This window comes from Eupeodes corollae, chromosome 3 (assembly GCF_945859685.1).
Source record: "Eupeodes corollae chromosome 3, idEupCoro1.1, whole genome shotgun sequence".
In the NCBI taxonomy this organism is placed as follows: Eukaryota; Metazoa; Arthropoda; class Insecta; order Diptera; family Syrphidae; genus Eupeodes; species Eupeodes corollae.
The window spans coordinates 64,306,395-64,326,725 of record NC_079149.1 but is presented as its reverse complement, the minus strand read 5'-3'; the positions used below and the strand labels follow the sequence as shown (position 1 = coordinate 64,326,725).

The 20,331-nt window shown below is 31.7% G+C and overlaps 1 protein-coding gene across 1 annotated transcript in view; it reads right to left on the bottom strand.

Annotated features, from left to right (window-relative positions):
* The window catches only part of LOC129950964 (photoreceptor-specific nuclear receptor), a 44,951-nt gene that overhangs the window by 12,599 nt on the left and 12,021 nt on the right, over positions 1–20,331 (bottom strand). Inside the window, exons 2-3 of the mRNA XM_056062937.1 lie at positions 18,796–19,039; positions 11,108–11,211 (exon numbers count right to left, since the gene is read on the bottom strand). Coding sequence (XP_055918912.1) covers positions 11,108–11,211; positions 18,796–19,039 — 348 coding nt within the window. The remainder of the gene's footprint in view (positions 1–11,107; positions 11,212–18,795; positions 19,040–20,331) is intronic.

Genomic DNA, 20,331 nt, shown 5'->3' with positions numbered 1-20,331 from the left:
TTAAATCAACAAGTTGTCATAATATCAGTACTTATTTTCTTATTCATATTTTAAATCCTTCTCATTTCTGATTTAAAAGAAATCCATACCTTTATAAAATTATGATTTCAAAGTTTTTTTTATTGTGCTCAAATTACTCGTGCAGAATGAGAATAATGTAGGCGCGTGTCCTTTTGTTTAAATTGTTAAATACTCTGTTTTCACATGAACAAATAGGTGAATCTGTTTGTTTTTTCTCTTACACCTGAATTGAATTGAAAGATAAGTAATGCCATGAAAAATTGCACCCCTTAACATTTGAATATTTGTTTTGATGTTATTGACAAGTTGTTTCTTCTACTTTACCTTTTTGAGTTTGCATCCTTTCGAATGTCAAACACAAAAATGAATGACGTTATTTTATTGTGGGGTTTATTTTATTTGTATGTAAAAGTATTGCTCATTCAGTTGATAGATATTTATTAAAGAACAAAAGAATTATTTTTTGTAAGAACAATTTTCCCTTGTGAAATGATAGATTTGCGTGTTTTAGCTTGAGTTGATTTTGACCAATGTTTATTAAGATCAGCTTAAATACTTTTTGAAGGTTTGTTGTATGCCTATTACTTTAAAACACTTTTTATCCTCCGAAAAAATGTGGTATAAGGGGTGGCAATTGAAACTTTTAATTTTTGTTTTTTTTTTTTTTAAAACTGGAGCAGTGTTATGAATTTCAATACATTGCAATTTTTAAATTAATGACAAAAATAGCAAATAAGGTGTTCGAAAAGTTTTTTTTTGTATATGGAATACAATAAATAGCTAATAACTATTTTGATTAAAAATTTTAATAAATAAGAAGAATAATTCAGATGTTTTCATATGAAATAGATACGTCTAAAACGTTTTCTTTCTAGCTTTCAAAAAGAACACTTCGTTCATTTTATAAAGTTTGTTGATGAAACTTGTTCATAAATACATGCCATGAGTTCTGACACTAATTTTGTTTCTTTCTTAAGCGGAAACTGCGCTATGCCACATATATCTACACTGTATCAAACAGGCCAGTGTAGATATATGTGGCATAGCGAAACTCAAATAGGTGAAGATTCCGATCATTCGGAATTCAATCCAAATGGATATAGCTTGGTGCCATTATTCTTTTTTCACCATGGATTAGCCGTGTACATAAGAAATGATAAGCAACGTCAACTTCAGCCCCAATATAGTTTGTGCTCTAACACAAACTTTGACTTCATGTGGTTAAAATTCACGGTAAATAAGCACATCATCCACGCATGTTTTTTGTAGTCCCAATCTGGACAAAAACTCAACTTTTAACGAATTTGATGCTCTGGCTGACTGCATTCAAAGAATTGTTCCCCATTATCCTCACATTGAAATCTTCATTGCGGTCGATTTCAATTTACACAACTCTTCTTGGCTTTGCTATTCTGGCCAGTCAACACCCGAAGGAAAGCATGTTGAGATCTTGAGGTGTTTGCTAATCTAAATCAATCAACTCAGCTTGTCGGTGAGCCAACTCGAATCCCTGACGTTGCAGGTTAATCCGTCAACACCCTGCACTTGTTTCTTACCTCTGAACCTAATAAATACACAATCAGTGTATTACCGCCTCTAGGCATATCAGATCATTATATCGTATCTGCAAAATTCTCATGTCTAAAAAAACTCAGTTAAAGAAAAAACTCCTATGAGAACCGTTTAGCAATATGAGAATGAAAACTGGGACGGTCTCAATGAATTTTTCAAGAACTTTAACTTTTCACTATGCTTCCTCGATAGTGACGTTGATTCCAGTTCAGATATGATTACAAACTTAATTCTTTGTGGAATGAGAAATTGTATCCCGAATAGGGTAAAATCTATCAAACCCAAAGAGAACTCATGGTTTGATTCAAGCTGTAAAGAAGTTGTTAGGATCGAAGATGTAAGTTTCCGTTGTTATAATGCCAACCCGACTGATGAAAACCAGAATAAGTTTAAACAAGCTAGAAAGACCTGTAGTGGTCATATTCGACATACCAAATTTTTGTATGATCAGAAATTAGGGCAAAAAATACTACAATGTCCCAAAGGCAGTCAAAATGTCTGGTCATTTGTAAAAAATGTGCGCAATAATCCGTAATCGTCAGTTCCTACACTTTTTTCTATGACACTCCTTTTGTAAGCTCGATTGATAAAGCCAATTTGCTTGCAGCACAGTTTGCTGTTAATACGACGCTCCCGGAAAGTGTAATGAGTCCTCCTGTTCTTAAGAGCGTTAACGATTCTATGGGACGAATCTTCTTTCGCACTCGTGCAGAAAGACCTTTTACATTCACAAATCCGCTGTCCGGATAGTATCTCCCCAAGTTTTCTAAAGAGGTGTTCTTCAATGCTGGAAAAACCGGTGCGTAAACTTTTCCATCTTTCTTACTCTACAGTTGTCTTTCCGAACAGATGCGGAATATAGCATTTGTCCAACCTGTCCCTAAAAAAGCCGAATCCTCCTCCCCCCTCAAACTATCGTCTAATTGCACTTACGTCCGTTCTTTCCATGGTCATGGAAACATGACCAAACGACAGTATGGCCCTGGTGATCTGGTGGTTTATCTCACCGAACAGTGGAACAAATCTTTACATCGTTTTGGAGAAAGTAAGATTATTGCACTTATGATTTTTATAAAAAGCATTTGATAGAGTTTGGCATCAAGCTCTCTTATCGAAAATGCGTGCTTTTGGTATTGATGAATTTCTTCCTTGTTAGGTTAGAAATTACCTTTCGGACCGTTCAATTCAAGTAATATATAAATAAAAGCTGGCGTGCCCCATGGGCTCCGTTTTTTTCTCGACGCCCTTCCTTATTTTCATAAAGGATCATTTATCTGTCACTTCTAATCCATTGAACTGTTTCGCTGACGAGACAATACTCTCAGCTTTTCATATTCTTTTCTAGATTCACATCCTTGTCCTTCGGATGTGGAACTTCAACGGCAACGTATGATGCTCATTAAATTCTGATCTTGACAGCATTGTTAAATGGGGAATCAAAAACCGTGTAGAATTTAATGCTTCGAAAACTCAATACTGCCTAATGTCGTTAAAGCGTAACACACCCCCGATGTCGCTATCTATGAGTGGCAATTGCATCCAGGAAACTAATCAACTGTCATTACTCGGTACGTGTATCACAGATGACCTTTTAAAGAATGATCATATATTTGGCATAGCCAAAAATGCTTCCAGGTGCTTAGGATTTTTTCAACGTTGCAAGAAATTTTTCATCCCTTCTGATCTGGCTGTAATTTACAAAGCCTTCATCCGTCCAAAGCTTGAATATAATTCGCATATCTGGGCAGGTGCCCCTAAAACAAGTTTAAATCTCTTGGATAGAATTCAAAAAAGGGCTTTAAAAATGATAGGCGATAGAACTATAATCGAAACATTTACATAGCTAAAACACCGCGACCGTCGCAATGTCTTATGCCTTTCGTTGTTGCATTCCACCCCTTAAACGATTCAGCCGTAATTTTCGCACTTCCAGGAATGCTCATCAGTTTACCCTTGAGCTCAATTTCAGGCGTACTATCAAGAGATTCTACCTTAAATCGCACATCGAGAATGTGGAATGCTTTGGTCAACTCTGTTTTTCGCTTAAATTTTGATGTTCAAAACTTTAAGATCAATGTCCACCGCTATCTCCTCTTTAGTCCTTCCCTATTTTCCTAACGCTCACACTGTGTTTAAATATAAACATATATAAAGGGTACTAATATCCCCTTGAGTGTCTGTAAATTATAACAAAAACATGTCTGATGAAGTAAAGTAAAAAGTAAAAAAGTCTGACGAAAGTAAAAGCGAGAATGTTGGCAAGGAATGAATACCTTATTTAAATTGTATTGCATCTAATAATTCTATAACCCAAGCTGGTAAAACTATAGAAGGCTTAAGTACCCACAAAGTTCAAATACTTAAATTATAAATCGAAATCAGTACCCAAAACCCTGTTTTTTGTATATGACACAAATTGGTTCTCATTTCATCCACATATAATAATACTTTTAAAGTTGTAAGAACTCCAAGTAAAATAATAAAACTTATTAAACGAAAAGATTTTATATTTGACGTCACTTATTTCAATTTCAGGGAAAATCAAAGACAGGGTACTTTACACATTCTACCACTTTTTCTGTTTCGTATATTTCTGAGCTAATTGTTATTCTTTTGTCGTCGGCGAAAATTTTAAGTGATTTATAAACGAGTTTAACATAAAATTGCAGATAATTCATTGAGGGTTATAAATAAGCGACAAAAATATGAGACTTTTTAGGCTAAAACGTACAACAATGCTGATTTTAATATGATACCACCCCATGGGCTAGAAATATGAATGTGAACCGTTGTTTTTATGAAGGTGAGCCAACTACTAAATTATTTTTAATGGAACAATTTTAGGTAAGGTATTATGGATAGTGTGTAGTTTGGTAAACTACTAAACAAGATTTCTTAAACTTGCTCTGTAAAAACAAATTTTCCCGAACGATAATTATAAATTAAATTCCACTGCCGTCGGAAACATGAACTGTTTCCTGTTTCAAAAAAAAATGTATTTGTATTAAAAAGATGAAAATCTTTTAATCAATTGATAAAATGATGCCATTTTAATCAAAGTTAACATGAAAAATTATTGAAAAGACTGAGAAATTTGTTTTCGTTATTATTTTTGTTTAAATGGCACTTTAATCTTAAGTCGGCTTCTTTCAAACATCATTCTGTTTGTTTGTACCTACTCTACAAAAATTAAATTTTAGTTATTAATTTAATTTGAATTAAATTTTATATTATATATTGTAACGTACCAAATTAGTATATTTTTGGAAAAAAATCCAACTAACGGTTTTTTTTATAAAAATTTTTGAATAAAAAAGGATTTTATCTCCAAAACAATTTTGTGCAACGAAGAATAATGTTTTTAACATCTAGTAAAATTTTGAGAAAAATCAAACTGACAGTTTTTTTTCATAAAAAATAAAAACCCAAAAAAACCACTACTTAAAGTTAAGTTTTCAAAAACTTGATATCATAGCTTCAAACTTATTTTATCTTATAAGAAATATTGTTTTCAACATTCGGTTAAGTTTTGAAAAAAAATCGAACTAACAGTTTTTTACAAAAAATAAAACTTAAAAGAAAAGAAAATTTAACAAAAGTTGGTAAAAATTGATTTTTGACGCAAATATCTTTTACAAAATTTGAGATGATGGCTCTAACTAATTTTCACTCATAAGAAATCTATCTCAAAAGCTCTCAAATTAATTTATTTTATCCGATTTGTATGTGTTTATATAAGAAATAAAATAAGTTAAGAAATGCTACCGAAATTGGTAAAAAAATTGTTTTCGACTAAAAATCTATATAACAAACTACATTTTCAAACTAAAATATTTTTGTATATGTTTTTCATATGTTGGTATAATTTTAAATTTTTTAAGAAAAATTTAATTGGCAACTTTTTTAACCCAACACGAAAACCTACAAACTTCAAAGCATTTTCGATTTTATAGGCAGTTATTTTTTTGACAAGAGCTTAGTCAAATACTATAGCTGTCGAAATTTTAGATTTATTTAGAGTCGCTATTTTTTTTTGTTCGTTGTGAAAAAAATGTTTATTCCCTTGTGCTTATTAAAAATTAAACAAAAAACAGATAATTGTATCTAAAATTAATAGTCTACTGTTGTCTTAACTGAATCATTTTTACACAAGGTTTTAACACTATGATTATTGTATAGCTATTTTAATAAGCAATGCTGTAGTGAAATAGCCAGTTGCATATTTTTTCTTATAAAAATTCAACCTTAACCGAATTTTTAGGAAATCTCATCAATTTACTTTACATTATTTACCAATTACTTTGCCTTATTTTTTGACGAATTCAGAAGTAAATACTACACGACATGTCTTCGTTTCAATTTAAAAAAAAACAAAAACGATTTTAAAATAACACTTAAATTCTCAGTTATACTTTTCTTTTCCAGTGATGATATATGGGCATTTCCACAGTATTTTTAACTTTCATGTTACCACAGTATATTAAGCCTTAGAAATGAAATTGGCACTTTCTAAGTGGATAGATTTTCGTATCATGACTTATTTCAATTATATAACCTACTTTTGACTTGATTGGATTAAAATTTTTAATTAAAATTAATAAAAAATAGGCTTAAATATTGCAAATTTCAAGCGTACCAGATGCAAATTTATTAAGTTTTATAAACAAAAAACATTTCAACGACCTTTGACCCAACTTAACATCATTAATTTATAATTATTTATAATATACACTGATAGAAAAACCTCGAAAGAAAGGTGTGCTACCATTTAAAAAATAGTACAAAGCAATTAAATTAGAGTACCTCCGTTTTTACAAATATTAAAATCTGATCTTTTTCTCTATATAACTTTCTCAACGATCGATTCTGATAGTATTTTATAGACTTAAATTATTCTCTATCAATCAATAAACCAATTATAATTTAACTGGATCATGTGCCTCTATTTAAAAATAAATAATGTCATTTTAAAGTTTAAAATTGAAAACGTGATTGGTATAGAATATGTGATTTTTTTAGCGGCACACCTATCGATAAGATCTTACAGAAAAATAAATGATTGTGAATGATAATTTTACGAATAATCAATAGTAAAAAAAAGCCGTTGATCGAAATTTTTAAGTTTCAAAGTTTTTACGACAGTACAAAATCAAATTTTTGTATGAAATGAGGGTTTTTCATTGAATGCACACATCTCCACTGCACTGCACAGAACTGAAGATATTTTTTAACGATGTTTCAAAATGAATCACGCAAGTAATTTCTTGTTATTTAGATGATAAACAACCAAGAAAAAGTTTGTTTATAGATGTGCCTTAAAATAAAAAAAAAATTTCAATTGTTGAAAATGAAAGATTCTGTGGAAATGCCTATATGCATTTTAAAGACCTAGAAGAAATACATACATACATAGATGTTAATCACACCGATCGATCGAAAACCTTACTTTCTGCACTTGAAAAAATGCAAAGGAAATATCAATCGGTGTTAACAATTCTCGAAACGGTATTTACATATGAATAATAGCATCGAAATTTACCGTTTCAGTGGCAAACATCAATATTGATTTTCGAAAAAAAATTAGTTAATCTAAATTTTTTGAAAAATAAAATGGCATTTAAATTTTTGAGAAAAACTTATTTTGCCGGTACATTTTTAAATCTTAAAATACCTATAGAAAATATTTTTAAACAGACTTTTTGGAAGAAATTAACAAGTTCTAGAGACCCAGTCGTGCATTTTATTTATTTCAAAATTGGTTTTCTGTTGAATACAAAAGATCTTAAAAGATTTTAAAAAATTAAATAAATCTACTTTTGAAGTGAATTTGCTTTGGATGCTCTAGAACTTATATTTAAACACGAATTTCAATAATATAAATGTCCCAAAAACAGCAAAAGTGACACTTTTGTTAAACTAATGGCTAATTGAAAAAACATAATAAACGCGGGTCATATCTATTGGTATACAAGCTTTGAACTCTTGAGATTTGAAGTGAAAAGAGATTCTGAGTCGTGTAATTTGTGAGTGCCACACAAACGTTTCTTCCCAACTTATTTGTTTACCTTAATTTGTTTTAATTTCATTTTTTTTGAGAAATTATGTAGGTACTCAAAAGCACATAAATTTAAATTTCAAGAAACAAACATTTTTCTCTCTAAAATGTTTAAGTTTTGTTGACTCCTTTAATATCAAAATACGAGTAAGCAGACTGATTGCGATAGTAATAATAGACTCCCGAAAATAGAGTTCGAAAAACTTCTTCAGATCCTCTCTCACTTTATGGATTTTTGAATTTTTTAGCTTTCTTAGCATAAATAGAAATGGATACAACCCACGTTTATTTTATTTTTTGAAAAAAAGCTACGTATCAAAATAATTTCCTAAATTTCTGCGTGAAATGCAGCAAAAAAACATAAACTATTGTGTTTTAGCTCTTAAATATGGCATATTTTGAAAACTTTTACATTCTGGGAATGCATACATATGTAGGGAGTCATACACATTAAATAGTTAGACCATACTTTGCTGAATATAAGTGTTCTAAAATAATTTGATTACTAAAGTTATCATTTTAGCAATTAAAATGTGTAAAGGTTAGGTTAATATACTCGTAAACATTATGTTATTAAAATTTTGTTAGCCTCCTTTACAAAACATTAAAGAACATTTTTAAGCGAAGAGTAAGAACTCATCTAAGTTTACGTCTAGTGATGACACACAGTAAATGTAACCCTTAAGAAAAAAAAAACTTGAGCGAATACTTTTTGTTTAGTTGCTTTTTCTTTTTATTCTTATTTTGGAAATATAGGAAATTGTAGATATAGCAAAGAAGGGCCAATTACCAACTTTACAGTATAAAAACTTTATTGTTTTGTAACTCTGCTGGATACCACGCGTATAAAATGAATCTATTACCTTTACATTAGGTCTTTATTTATGTGTATCACATTATGCAAATAAATCTAGAAGCCACATAAAACATCTACTGAGTAAAAAAAAACATTTCTTAATAAATAAATTTAAATAAATATGTAACTTAAAGGCAAAAAGATCAATGTTTTCACAAAAAAATAGGCAAATGTTAAAAATGAATATAATGTACATTATGTACATGTCGTAAATTGAATTTTCTGAGGAAATTAAAGAAGACCAGCGGTCTTCTCAATACACTTACATCATAAACGAAATATGCTTTAAAACAAAGATGTAAATATAGAAATGTTGCCCATTATTCCAGTGTAATTTTTAATTTTACTTAAAATATTATCAACATTGAAATGGAATAATTTCAAGAAAAGCTTTTTTTTTCAAATATAGACACAGCGAATTAAAATTATGGAAAAACCCTTTAGAACAATTTTAAGTTAACGAAACTTGGATTATGTATGTTAAATTTTTCTCATAAGTATATTTCATGCAACCAGTAAGTTTGTGATCTTAAACAGGCAAATAACATAAACGTCACAAATTCCTGAAAATTGTTTGAAGTTGCCTAAAGAGCTTCCAATCAAAGTAGTACCGCACGCACTTTAATCGTAACTTTTGACTTGAGCTTTGCAACATAGGAAAATATGTGCACAGTAATCTTGATCTTAGTTTGCCGGTTGTGAATTTCTTGATGAATCAAGTGTTCTAGTGTGTGTTTTTTGTGGGTAAGATCAGCGCAAATAGCAGAGGAGGCTTTTTGTAGATTCTTTAATATCATCAGCACGGACACGATGTAATCGGATGAATTGGCATTTGAATACCCCTTTGTCCTCCTATTTCAAGGTATCGATGTCAGCGTTGAAGCTCTTAGTCAGACTAGGAACACACGGGGCAACATTATGGTAGTACGGCTAAAGCACATCCAACTATAACAATGCAAAGCTCCGGGACTATTGTTCACGGGCTCAACGTTGTACACGTCACCGGTGAACTCAGTCCAATCACCATACAGCTATTCCAAGACCAATTTGTTATGGATACGACGAGCAACTCATGGGAGTAGGCAACGCAAACTAAGTGATCGCCCTCAATCCTGGCGAATGCAATGTCCTTGTTGCTGAGACGAGCAATCAAACGGAAATGAGAAATGTTTTATTTGTTTTTGTGTTGCAAGATCAATCGTTGGCGGGAATAGTAGTCATATTTACCCTCACGATGCCTATAAGGATTTTGCCTTACAACTTCTACGAAACCCACTTTCAAATATTTAAATTTAAAGGGGTTTTACGAGTAATATGTATTTATCAATTATATCAATGACAAATTGTTCCAGATTAACAAAAACAGTTTCTAAAAATTAATAACTATTAGCAGCGAATTCTTGAAATTACAATTTTATAATGGCACTAAATAACACATTAAATATCAAAAAAGAGGCTGGGATGCGACCCATACTGATAACTTTTTATGAAATAAAAGCCAATTGAATTCAAATTTTTGAAAAGATATTTTACCGAAGGTTAAAAACAATATTTTTTATGAAAAAAAGCCAATTGAATTCAAATTTTTGAAAATATATTTGATTTTTTTAGGTTTTTATTTTTTGTAAAAAAAAACTGTCAATTCGATTTTTCTCAAAATTGTATCGTATGTTTAATATCATATTTAAAAAAAAATTAAAATAAACTAATTTGAAGCCTATATTTCAAAGTTTTGAAAAGTTATTTAAGTCGAAAATCAATTTTTACCAAATTTTACTAATTTTATTTTGTAGGTTTTTATTTTTTATAAAAAATCTGTCAATTCGATTTCTCTTAAAATTGTACCAGATGTTGAAAACGTTATTTTTGGTTGCACAAAATTGTTTTGGAGATAAAATCATTTTTATTAGTAAAATTTCCGAATTGAGATTTGCACGTTACAATGAAGGTATTATATAAAATTTAATATAAGTCTCTAGCGTCATTGATTCGTGAGATATCTAGGTTTACCTTTTTTTAAACTGCTATGAAAAAAAACCACCTGCATATTTTTGCATTATTATCTGTGTACCAACTTTTATTTGAAGTCGATATCTCTTCTGGTTCTTGAGTTATGGAATATGGAAAAAACGTCGCTAACGTACGGACGTACGAACGAACGTACACACGCACGCACATACATCTCTCTAAAAATCTTTTAATTCGACTCTAGGAACCTTGAAATGTCGAGAAATGTCAAAATTTTCAGTTTCTATGGAAGTTAATAAATGATTTAGAGAAACTGTATGTACAGGTTCTGTACTGACTTACAACCCTCAAACATTCCTGTGTGAGATTCAGGGATGGAAGGGGGTCCTACAGTTTTTATGCTGAATTTTTTTTATGACAAGAATTTTTACTGTTGGAATATTTGTCAATGTTTTTCAAGAGGCAGTACCCGTGAAAAAGCTTAAAGTGGCACAGGCATTGATTAAACACAAGACCTCTAGAATGACAGTCCGACGCACTAACCATCACGCCACGGGTACAATAACAGATACTCATTTTTAATGCAAATCCTCATATATTTACATTCATAATTACATTTAGATTGTATGTCTTACCATCTTTGTTCATTCCCATTTGAAGGCACTTTCTTAACCGACAAGCCTGACATTGGTTCCTGTGAGCTTTGTCTACAACACATCGTCCTGTTCCTGCTTGACATCTGTAATTTCAATTAAAAAAAAGAGACTTAATAGAGCTTTATTCCTATATTTGAATGTGGATAAAAATGTGTACATGAAAGCAAAAAAGGCAAATTTATTCGAAGTACCTAGTTAAATCAATTTTATTAAATTATGGCAAGCAAATAGTAACAGTTGTAATCGCGTTTATTGTATATATGCCGTAGCTGCCACAGCCACCATTGTTCATTGTAGCTCGTACATCAGCTCAGCCTTTATTTTGGTTTTATGAGATAATTCCATATTCAAAGAGGCACTCTCTCGGGTCAGCAATTGAAGTTCTATTTTAGGTCGCTTATTGTTGTGCTTGATATTTAATCGAATAACGATTGAAGTTTTGTCGTGCGAAATTAATTCCACTCAAAATCATCCGGAGCAAAGTACACCATCAGATCTTAGAATAGAAGCAATGCACTCAAATCCATGTGCTGGTGTTTTACTTTTATACCCATCTGCCTCAGCCACCAGCTTAACTATGGGCATTTCAGAAGCACAAATCTTATTTAATCTACCAGACTAGCAATGGCAATAGCAAGGATATTTGGTGGCGACGACTATATGGGGTTGCGCGGCGCAGAGACGGCGACAACGGCAAGGAAAAGCAAGGATATGGTATGGAGCTGGAGCGCCCTATAATAATTTGTATGCTTCTCTTTTTGTCTGCTAGATGAGGTTGATACAAAAATCCACCCCATTTAAGGAAGCTATACATTTAGTCGTCGTCGTGGTCGGTGGTCGGGCGAGTTAGTCGTTTAGGCAGAGGAAAAAGATAACAAAAGTGTGAATGAATAAAATGATTGAATGCAGTATGGGGTTGGAAAAGTAGAGACGAGCACGAGGTGTATCATGTATCTGTATATTTTAGGGAAAAGTTGACGTTCAAAGTATATTCGCATGGCAAGCACTTGTTTTCTTTTCCTCCTTTTTGCCACACACACTCAATAGGGATGTGATTTACTTAATTTAATGCGGTCACATTTGGTCGACTACATCCGACTTAAGTCAATATCGATCTCTTGGGACATTAAAGTAGGATGTTGACATTTTTTCAATTTAGAAATGCATATTTTGTGTTCGGTTTTCGATATACCTTTCATAATATACCAGGAAAAATGAATTCTAATGTCACAATATATTTATGGAAGTATGTATATATGTATATTTGAGTTTTGTACGAAAAACAATTGTAAATCTTAAGAGATATCTTTTTAGATCAAATGATTTAATAGAAAAAATGTAAATTCATTTGATAATTTATTTTTGTGTTTGAAAGTGTTTTTTGAACAAAAATATTCTAATTTTTCACTGGAAAATACATGACAGCCTTAAAATTTAGATATTTTAGAGGTTAAAGGTCATATTTCTGCTGGCGAAAAATAAATTAAAAAAAAAACTTCTGTTTTATAAAATTAAAAAAATTAAAACTCTTAATACAGCGGCAAACTTGTTACTCGAAGGCAATTTAAAAAAAAACGGCTTAATTCAAAACATTGGTTACAAGAATAACTCTATAAGGAAAAAGAAATTGACAAACTTAATCAATAAGTTTCCAATCTTCAGAAATCATGCCAACAATCTATTTCATAAACAGGATTTTTTACCAAAACTTTTAATTTTTTTCAAATACTGAAATAAATTGAATTCGCTGCCTTATTTTGAATTCAAATCCCTGAGATCTAATTTTGTATGAAATCACCTAATATAGTGCGCAGACGTCAAAATTAACAGTAACACAATAAAAGGTTATAGTAATCATAATGGAGGAAATGTATGTGAAAATTGAATGAACACAAATAAATAGTACTTTTATATCCAATCGAAAAGAAACGTGGATAAAATAAAAAAAAGTGTGTATACGCCAGAGAGCACGCTGCAGTTAGCACTATTTTAAAAGGAAAGTATACCATAATTGAGTATGATGGGCCTTCATTTCAAAATATAAATTATTAACAGAAATGGAAAAATAAAATTTAACAGATCCAAGTTTAATAAACAACATTTTAAAGCAGACGAAAAAATCATAATTTAATTATGTATTGTTTTAATTTAATTCTTCTAAATAAGCCAAAGCCATTATTTCGCTGGACACCCATTGACGTGACGTTTAACCATGAATGTTTAGGTCACATAAGATATTTATACTAATCATTCCTTTATTATTTGTACAAAATTTCGAACTTGAGGTTTTAATCAAACATGACATTAAAAAAAAGTGGGTCAACCGATTCCGTCCGTCTGTCTATCTGTCCTCGCAATTGCAGCCCAAACCACTGGGTCTAACAAGTCCAAGCTTGAGAATTAAGTTCTTAAACGGATTCGCGTTAGTGGTTTTTTAATTTTTTTAAGACTAAAAATAACCTTAGTTCATACAATTTGATTAAGAATCAAAAATTCGAATTTTCTCAAAAACGAACCGATAGATTTTTATAAAATGTTCTCTAAAATATTTTATTAATTTGGCTTCTTTTGATAAAAAATATGTTTGTATTGCTCTAGAACGGTACCCACATGGAACCTTTATTTTTTTTAAGTATTCTCAAGAACTAATGAACAGATTTCAATATTTTTTGTTCAGCGCAAGCTATTTGACTGTGTTAATTATATTTGATGATAAAAAATTACTTTGTTTTTTTTTATTTCAATTTTCTTCTCTCGAAATTTGATATCTCAAGAACGGTTTGCAATTTTTGTTTACGAAAATCAAATGTTAAACGTATATTAAAATGCCCTAAATAATTGTATACTTACAATATTCTAAACAAAAATTGAAAAATTTGTTTAAAAAACGCTCTAAGGCGTCAGTTGTTGCTATCATTGAAATCTACCCGGAAAAATGTTTGAATCGATATTTGACGGTGTTTTCCTTTGATTACAGCTGTACATTTATGTTCAAAAGTGAAAGGAATCGTTCCACTGATTTGTGTTCCAATTTCACACGATTCCAATGACAGATTTCTGTAAGTAAACATTTGTCGTGGCTTTCAATCAATACCCGTGTTTTTTTGGCATTCTATAAGTAGTAAAGTAGAAAATTCTCAAGAAATCGTATCGGCAGTAGTCTGATTTTTGTATTTAAAAACTGGTAGAACTGAAAGAAGATCTGTCAGAAACATAACAAAAAACACACAAATAGAAGAATAAGTTTTGTGAAAACCAAAAGTTAAAATTAACTTTAGCAACTATTTAAAACTAATAAAATTGACATTTTTCAAAAAGAAATGGTAAAAAAACATCTGGAAATTGAGATTCCATAAAAATAGTTCATTTAACAATAGTAGCTTTGAAATAAAATAATAACTTCAAGAAGGGGGTTTGTTCGTAGACATTTTTGAAGAAACACCTGTGTGGAGGTGTTGATTTTAAAGATATTGCGTTAGGGTCTGTTTATTTGCATGTTTGTGTACAAGAAATATAGATTTGTTTTAATCAAATTTAAAAAAGAACTGCACATGTTGAAGATAGCGTATTCTTATATGTTGCTGAACTATTCAGTTCTTCATTGCTTAACACGAATCAAGCAATCTTACTTGCACTTCATAAGAAAGATCGAAACACCATAATATCCATTCGAGACTCGTATAAATATCAAAAACCCATCTGTGGTAATGTTCTACATTAACTTTTATCCAACAAAACACGGGTAATGACATAATTTTTTAATGAAAGCTATAAACAACCTGTCAAAAAAATCCAATGTTTGATTTCAATGATAAAAACCAATGATAGCTATAACTGGCGCGGCGCCTAAGGATTTTCAATAACATTTTTGAAAAATTTAAGTATTTAAAAAATCAAATGACATTTAATTTACCTTTTTACAGGTCCATTTTGAAATTTCAAAATACAGGAAATATTTTTAAACAGACCCAGTATTGCCTCTATTTTATTTACAAAGAGTGGTGGAAAAATAATTAGAAACGATAAGACCATCCTTCCTAAATTTTGAACATATTTCTTTTATGCATATTAATATGAACTAAGAAGATAAATACATTGAATTCAAAAAATTCATAATTAATTTTTCTGGTATTTAGTGTCGAAAATGGGTAGCAAAGAGCTACACACCTTTAATGCGTAAGCTCATTGTAAAGATGTACTATTTGGAAAAATCTTCCAAAGAAGCAATTGCAAGCAAAATAAAAAGCTAAAAGAAAATTCCACATAAAGGTACTAAAGCTAACGACGCAATAAAGGCCTTGAAAACCGCAAACGGAAAAGGAGAACTAGAAAAACAGCTCAACATCAACAAGGATCAATCATTTGCCACCAGTCAAAAAAATTCGTGATTAAATGTTAGAACAGACATTTTTTTGCGAAATTTAAATAGAGCTTCAAAAACGTGGAGGAAGCATTGAAAAAATCTACGGGAAGAGGTGTCAGGACCTTCTAGCCAGCCGTTTTGTAAGCGTTGCGCAGCCATGATTCCGCGAATAAGTACTAAAGTTTGAACTTGGAAAATCCGGTTAGTTTGGATTGGATTAAATGAAAAATATGAAAACGTTGTAAATAAACACAAGCTAACTACAATATATTTTTAACTATTTTTTCAGCTGAAAACATATTTTCTTGTAACTTAATATCAAATTAATCAGGAATAAGTGGGACCTACTAATTTATGATGAACAGATCATTGGAGAAGGTACTTTTCATGTAAGGTACATGTAGGATTTGTCAACTAACCACAAAAGGCAGTAAGAGTAGGTTGCAAAGGCAGAGATGTAAACCATCACGCCACGGATACTATATACTAAATAACCCCTTTTTCTTATTTGACATCAAAGGTGTCGGAAAGGTCTTTGTCGATCTTGATGGTGATGCAGAGTAAAATTCTTTATTCTCATCTATTGTTAGGTCTGCTTTTTGTACTGTTAAACGTGAACTTTAAAACAAGGCATTTTTTTCTTTGAAAAAGAAACCCTTAAACATTTTGAAAACTTGTAAACTTAAAGAAAAAATCAAATGGCTTTTTAGTTAACTTCACTTACAAGAACCATTCATTAGATCAAGCTGTTGATATCTGTAACATTTTTGTGACTCATTTGTTAATAGACCTTAAGAAGTTGATGAAGTATATTTTCATAATCTTTACTCGTTTTCGCAAACCAGTCACATCCCTGTGCTACAAAGTACGGTCCTTGATCTTTTAAACGCGGTATATGATGACTGCTCAGCCGCTACGTTGCTCAAGAGATACAAAAGTTTCAGTTTAAAACGGTCACCTATCAATTTTAGAGCTCTTTTTCGAATTCTGTCCAATAGAGTCAAATGTGTTATTGTAGCACCTGCCCAGATATGAGTATTTTACTCCAGTTTCGGACAAATATAAGCTTTATAGATTGTAGCCAGATCAGAAGGGGTAAAAATCTTCTTGCTTCTTCGGAGAAAATCTAAACACTTAGCAGCAATCTTGGCGATGTCAAATATGTGATCACTCCACAAAAAGTGGTTTGTAATGCACATACCTAGGACTGGAAGCTGTTCAGTCTCCTCGATGCAAGTACCACTCATGGATAGTGGCATTTGGGGAGGGTTACGCTTTTGTGACAGTAGACAGCATTGAGTTTTCGAAGCATTTAATTCTCCACGTTTCCCCATTGGACAATGCTGTCAAGATCAGAATTTAATGAGCTTATCATACGCTGCCGTTGGTAGTCCACATCCGAGGCACAAGGATTCGAATTTAAAAACGAATATGAAAAGCTGAAGGTACTGTCATCAGCGAAACACTTAAGTGGGTTAGATGATTCAGACAAAAAATCATTAATAATAATAAGGAAAAGTGTCGGAGACAAGACGGAGCCCTGGGGCTCACCAGTGTTTATTTTGTGAATATAAGATTTGAACCCGTCCAATACTATTTGAATTGAACGGTCCGTAAGGTTATTTCTAACCCAACGAAGAATGGATTCATTAATAGCAAATGCACGCATTTTCGATAAGAGAGCTTGATGCCAAACACAATCAAATGCCTTTGAAATATCAAGTGCAATAATCTTTCTTTCTCTGAAACGATGTAAAGATTTGTTCCACTGTTCGGTGAGATAAACCATGAGATCACCAGTGGATCTATTGCAAAGAAAGCCATACTGCCGGTCATTAAAAAGCTTCCGTTCTTCAAGTTATTTCTTAAGCTGAAAATTGATCAGTGTTTCCATGAACTTGGAAAGAAGGGCCGTAAGTGCAATTTGACGATGGTTAGATGGTGAGGAGGATTCGCCTTTTTTATGAACATGCTGGACAAATACAGTTTTCCATCCACTCGGGAAGAGACCTGTAGAATAGGACAGATGGAAAAGTTTACGCAATAATTTAGCCAGCGTTGAAAAACACCTCTTCAGAACAATAGCGGTGATATTATTCGGGTCAGCGGATTTGTGTATGTCAAGATTTTTAAGTACTCTAGTAACTGTACGTGTACGATAGGGACTCGTCCCATAGAATCGTGTACGCTTTCAAGTACAGGAGGATTCATGTCATTCATTGGCAGCATCGAATTAACAGCAAACTGTGCTGCAAGCAGATTTGCTTTATCAATCGAGCTTACGAAAGGAGTGTAATTAATAACAAGCGTCGGAACCGACGAAGACGTAGTGTTACGCATATTTTTTACAAATGACCAGCAATTATTACTGCCTTTGGGACATTGTAGTATTTTTTGCCGTAATTTCTGGTCTGAAACTTACAGATATGACACAATTATAAAACAATGGCCAATATAAAAACTAAGTGCTTGCAGTATGATAAAATTCTCGTGGAGTCATCTGAACATAATTAACTTGGTAATCGGAGTTTGCTATACTTGTGAAATGTTTTCAAAGTTACTTAACAAAGTAAAATTTTAAAAACTATTGCATATAACAACCGATCAAAAACTTTAAAACTCAACTCACAATGATTCTTAGGAATTATTTGTTTGTATGTAATGACATGCATATGTACTTGAAAGTAGAGGATATCTTTGAAGTCTTTTTTTTTTAAGGCCAACGCTGTTTGTATCTTAAAAAGATATTTAATTCAAACTACCAGCTCAATTTAGAAAATTCAAACACAATTTCGAACCAAACCCTCATACAAAAAATTGAATAACGTTATAAATTGTAATTTAACTACCCATTCCTTCTTTATGTTAAACAACAAGGATTTTATTTGAATTTCAAATGTGCACATCTGATGCCGACGAATACGACGACGACGACGACGACAACGACGACACCACTAAAGCCATGATTTTGGGTATATGCTAGACACAAAGCCTTAACTTTTCAACCTAATCCCACTCAAAGCAAAGGCAAGGCACTAGTAAGTCCCTTAAATAATTATTCAAATTCAGAAGGTAATGCAAGTGATTTTCATGACCTTCATTCTTATAAACAAATGCCACCCCTCATGCTTTTACGTCCGCTTTAAAAAGAAACATTATAATGTTCACTTTACTCTTTGATAAATAGTTTTATTGCATAAAAGTCACACCCAAATGTGTACACCACCATTATTTCATTTGTAAGACACAAATGTTAGAATTTCAACAGATTTTGATAGTTGATGCGTGTTTTTCAAATACTCACCTATAAATTAGTTTTCTTCTGACGCTTCTCTTAAAAAATCCCGAGCATCCATTGCATGCTAAAATTCCGTAATGTTTCCCTGAGCTCGTATCGCCACAAACCACACATATTAGACCTAAATTTTGGCCTTTTCTACAAACTGTTGCATCATTAGATTCAATTCCAGATGGAGACACACCCTGATTTGCCCAAGCAGCTAGACGACTATGTGGAGAGTAACATATTCCAGGTGAAGTCCGATTATCTGGAAAAAAAAACACAAATCAATAAACTTGTATTAACTATATGAATCTTGTTAGTGGGTCCGTAGTCATTTTTAAATCTTCCTAAAAAAAATATTTTTTTTTTGCTCAAATCACAACATCTCTTAGAAAAATCTCGTCTTGATTTCATTCTTTAAGTAAACCTACTTACAAATTTATTTATGCATTCGATTAAATTATAATAACCGAATCCTCACACCATCGAAATCCATCAGTCGTATTATGCCCTTGGGACAATTGTTTGCTCATCACACCCTAATTTGATTGTAGTGATTTTTTGATGCACTTAACCCTCATCTGTTCAAGGAATGGTGCTTCCTTTTTTCTTTTTTCATCTTAGGGTAACATTCAGAACGACCCGGGCACGCAGTGGCTTACGATTTCGTTAGGATTTACATCATATGCTACTTTTTGGTATACGGATATTTAAATGTCAATTATATTAATTAGTTTATCGCAATGAATTTCAAAAATGTATCCTTGCAAAAGTGAAGGGTTGTTCTGTTTATGTTACATGTATATTTTACATTCCCTTGTGGCTCCACTCCCATGCGTCGTCGCTCAGTCGGTCGGTCAGCAAATATTATCCCGGGAATTTGGTCAAATTGTGATTTAATGAAGTCATGACTTAAGTACAAAATTGTGAGCTCTTAGGAAAAGTTAAGTATGACAAAAAAAACATGTCTATGAACGTGGGGATTTTACAAAAACAGTATTTAAAGGAGTAAATATACAATTTATTTACATGGTGTATATAAATACTTTGGAATCATAATTTGAATAGTACCATTTAATTTTTTTTCGCGAACAAAATGTTAAGTGGCGGATCTAACAATTTGAACTGTCTACTTGAGTTCCTGGGAGAATGCGAGGCCACGGTCTTGACACTTAGGTTGGGCTTTCCATTTGGAATTGAAAAAATAAAATGTATATGCATGAAATTGGGTTTAATTGAGAGACAATATTATGACGTTAATGTTTGAAAACAATTTGTAGATTTGGTCAATGCGTGATTTCATGCCTAAATTGTTTTTTTTTGACAATTACTTTGGGTTAGAATCCCTTAAGATTTTCCAAATCTGTTCATTTGACATAGACTTTTTTCGTAATAATTGCAAGATTTACTAGACCGACTTCTGAAGTTATGTAAGGTCTACTCGTGAACCCATCTGTTCCTTAAAATTTTAAACGAACAGAAACACGAAAATCAATTAAGCATCATTTAATGTTTTCCACATATAGAAAACACAATTATTTTTCGAATTTACAAAAT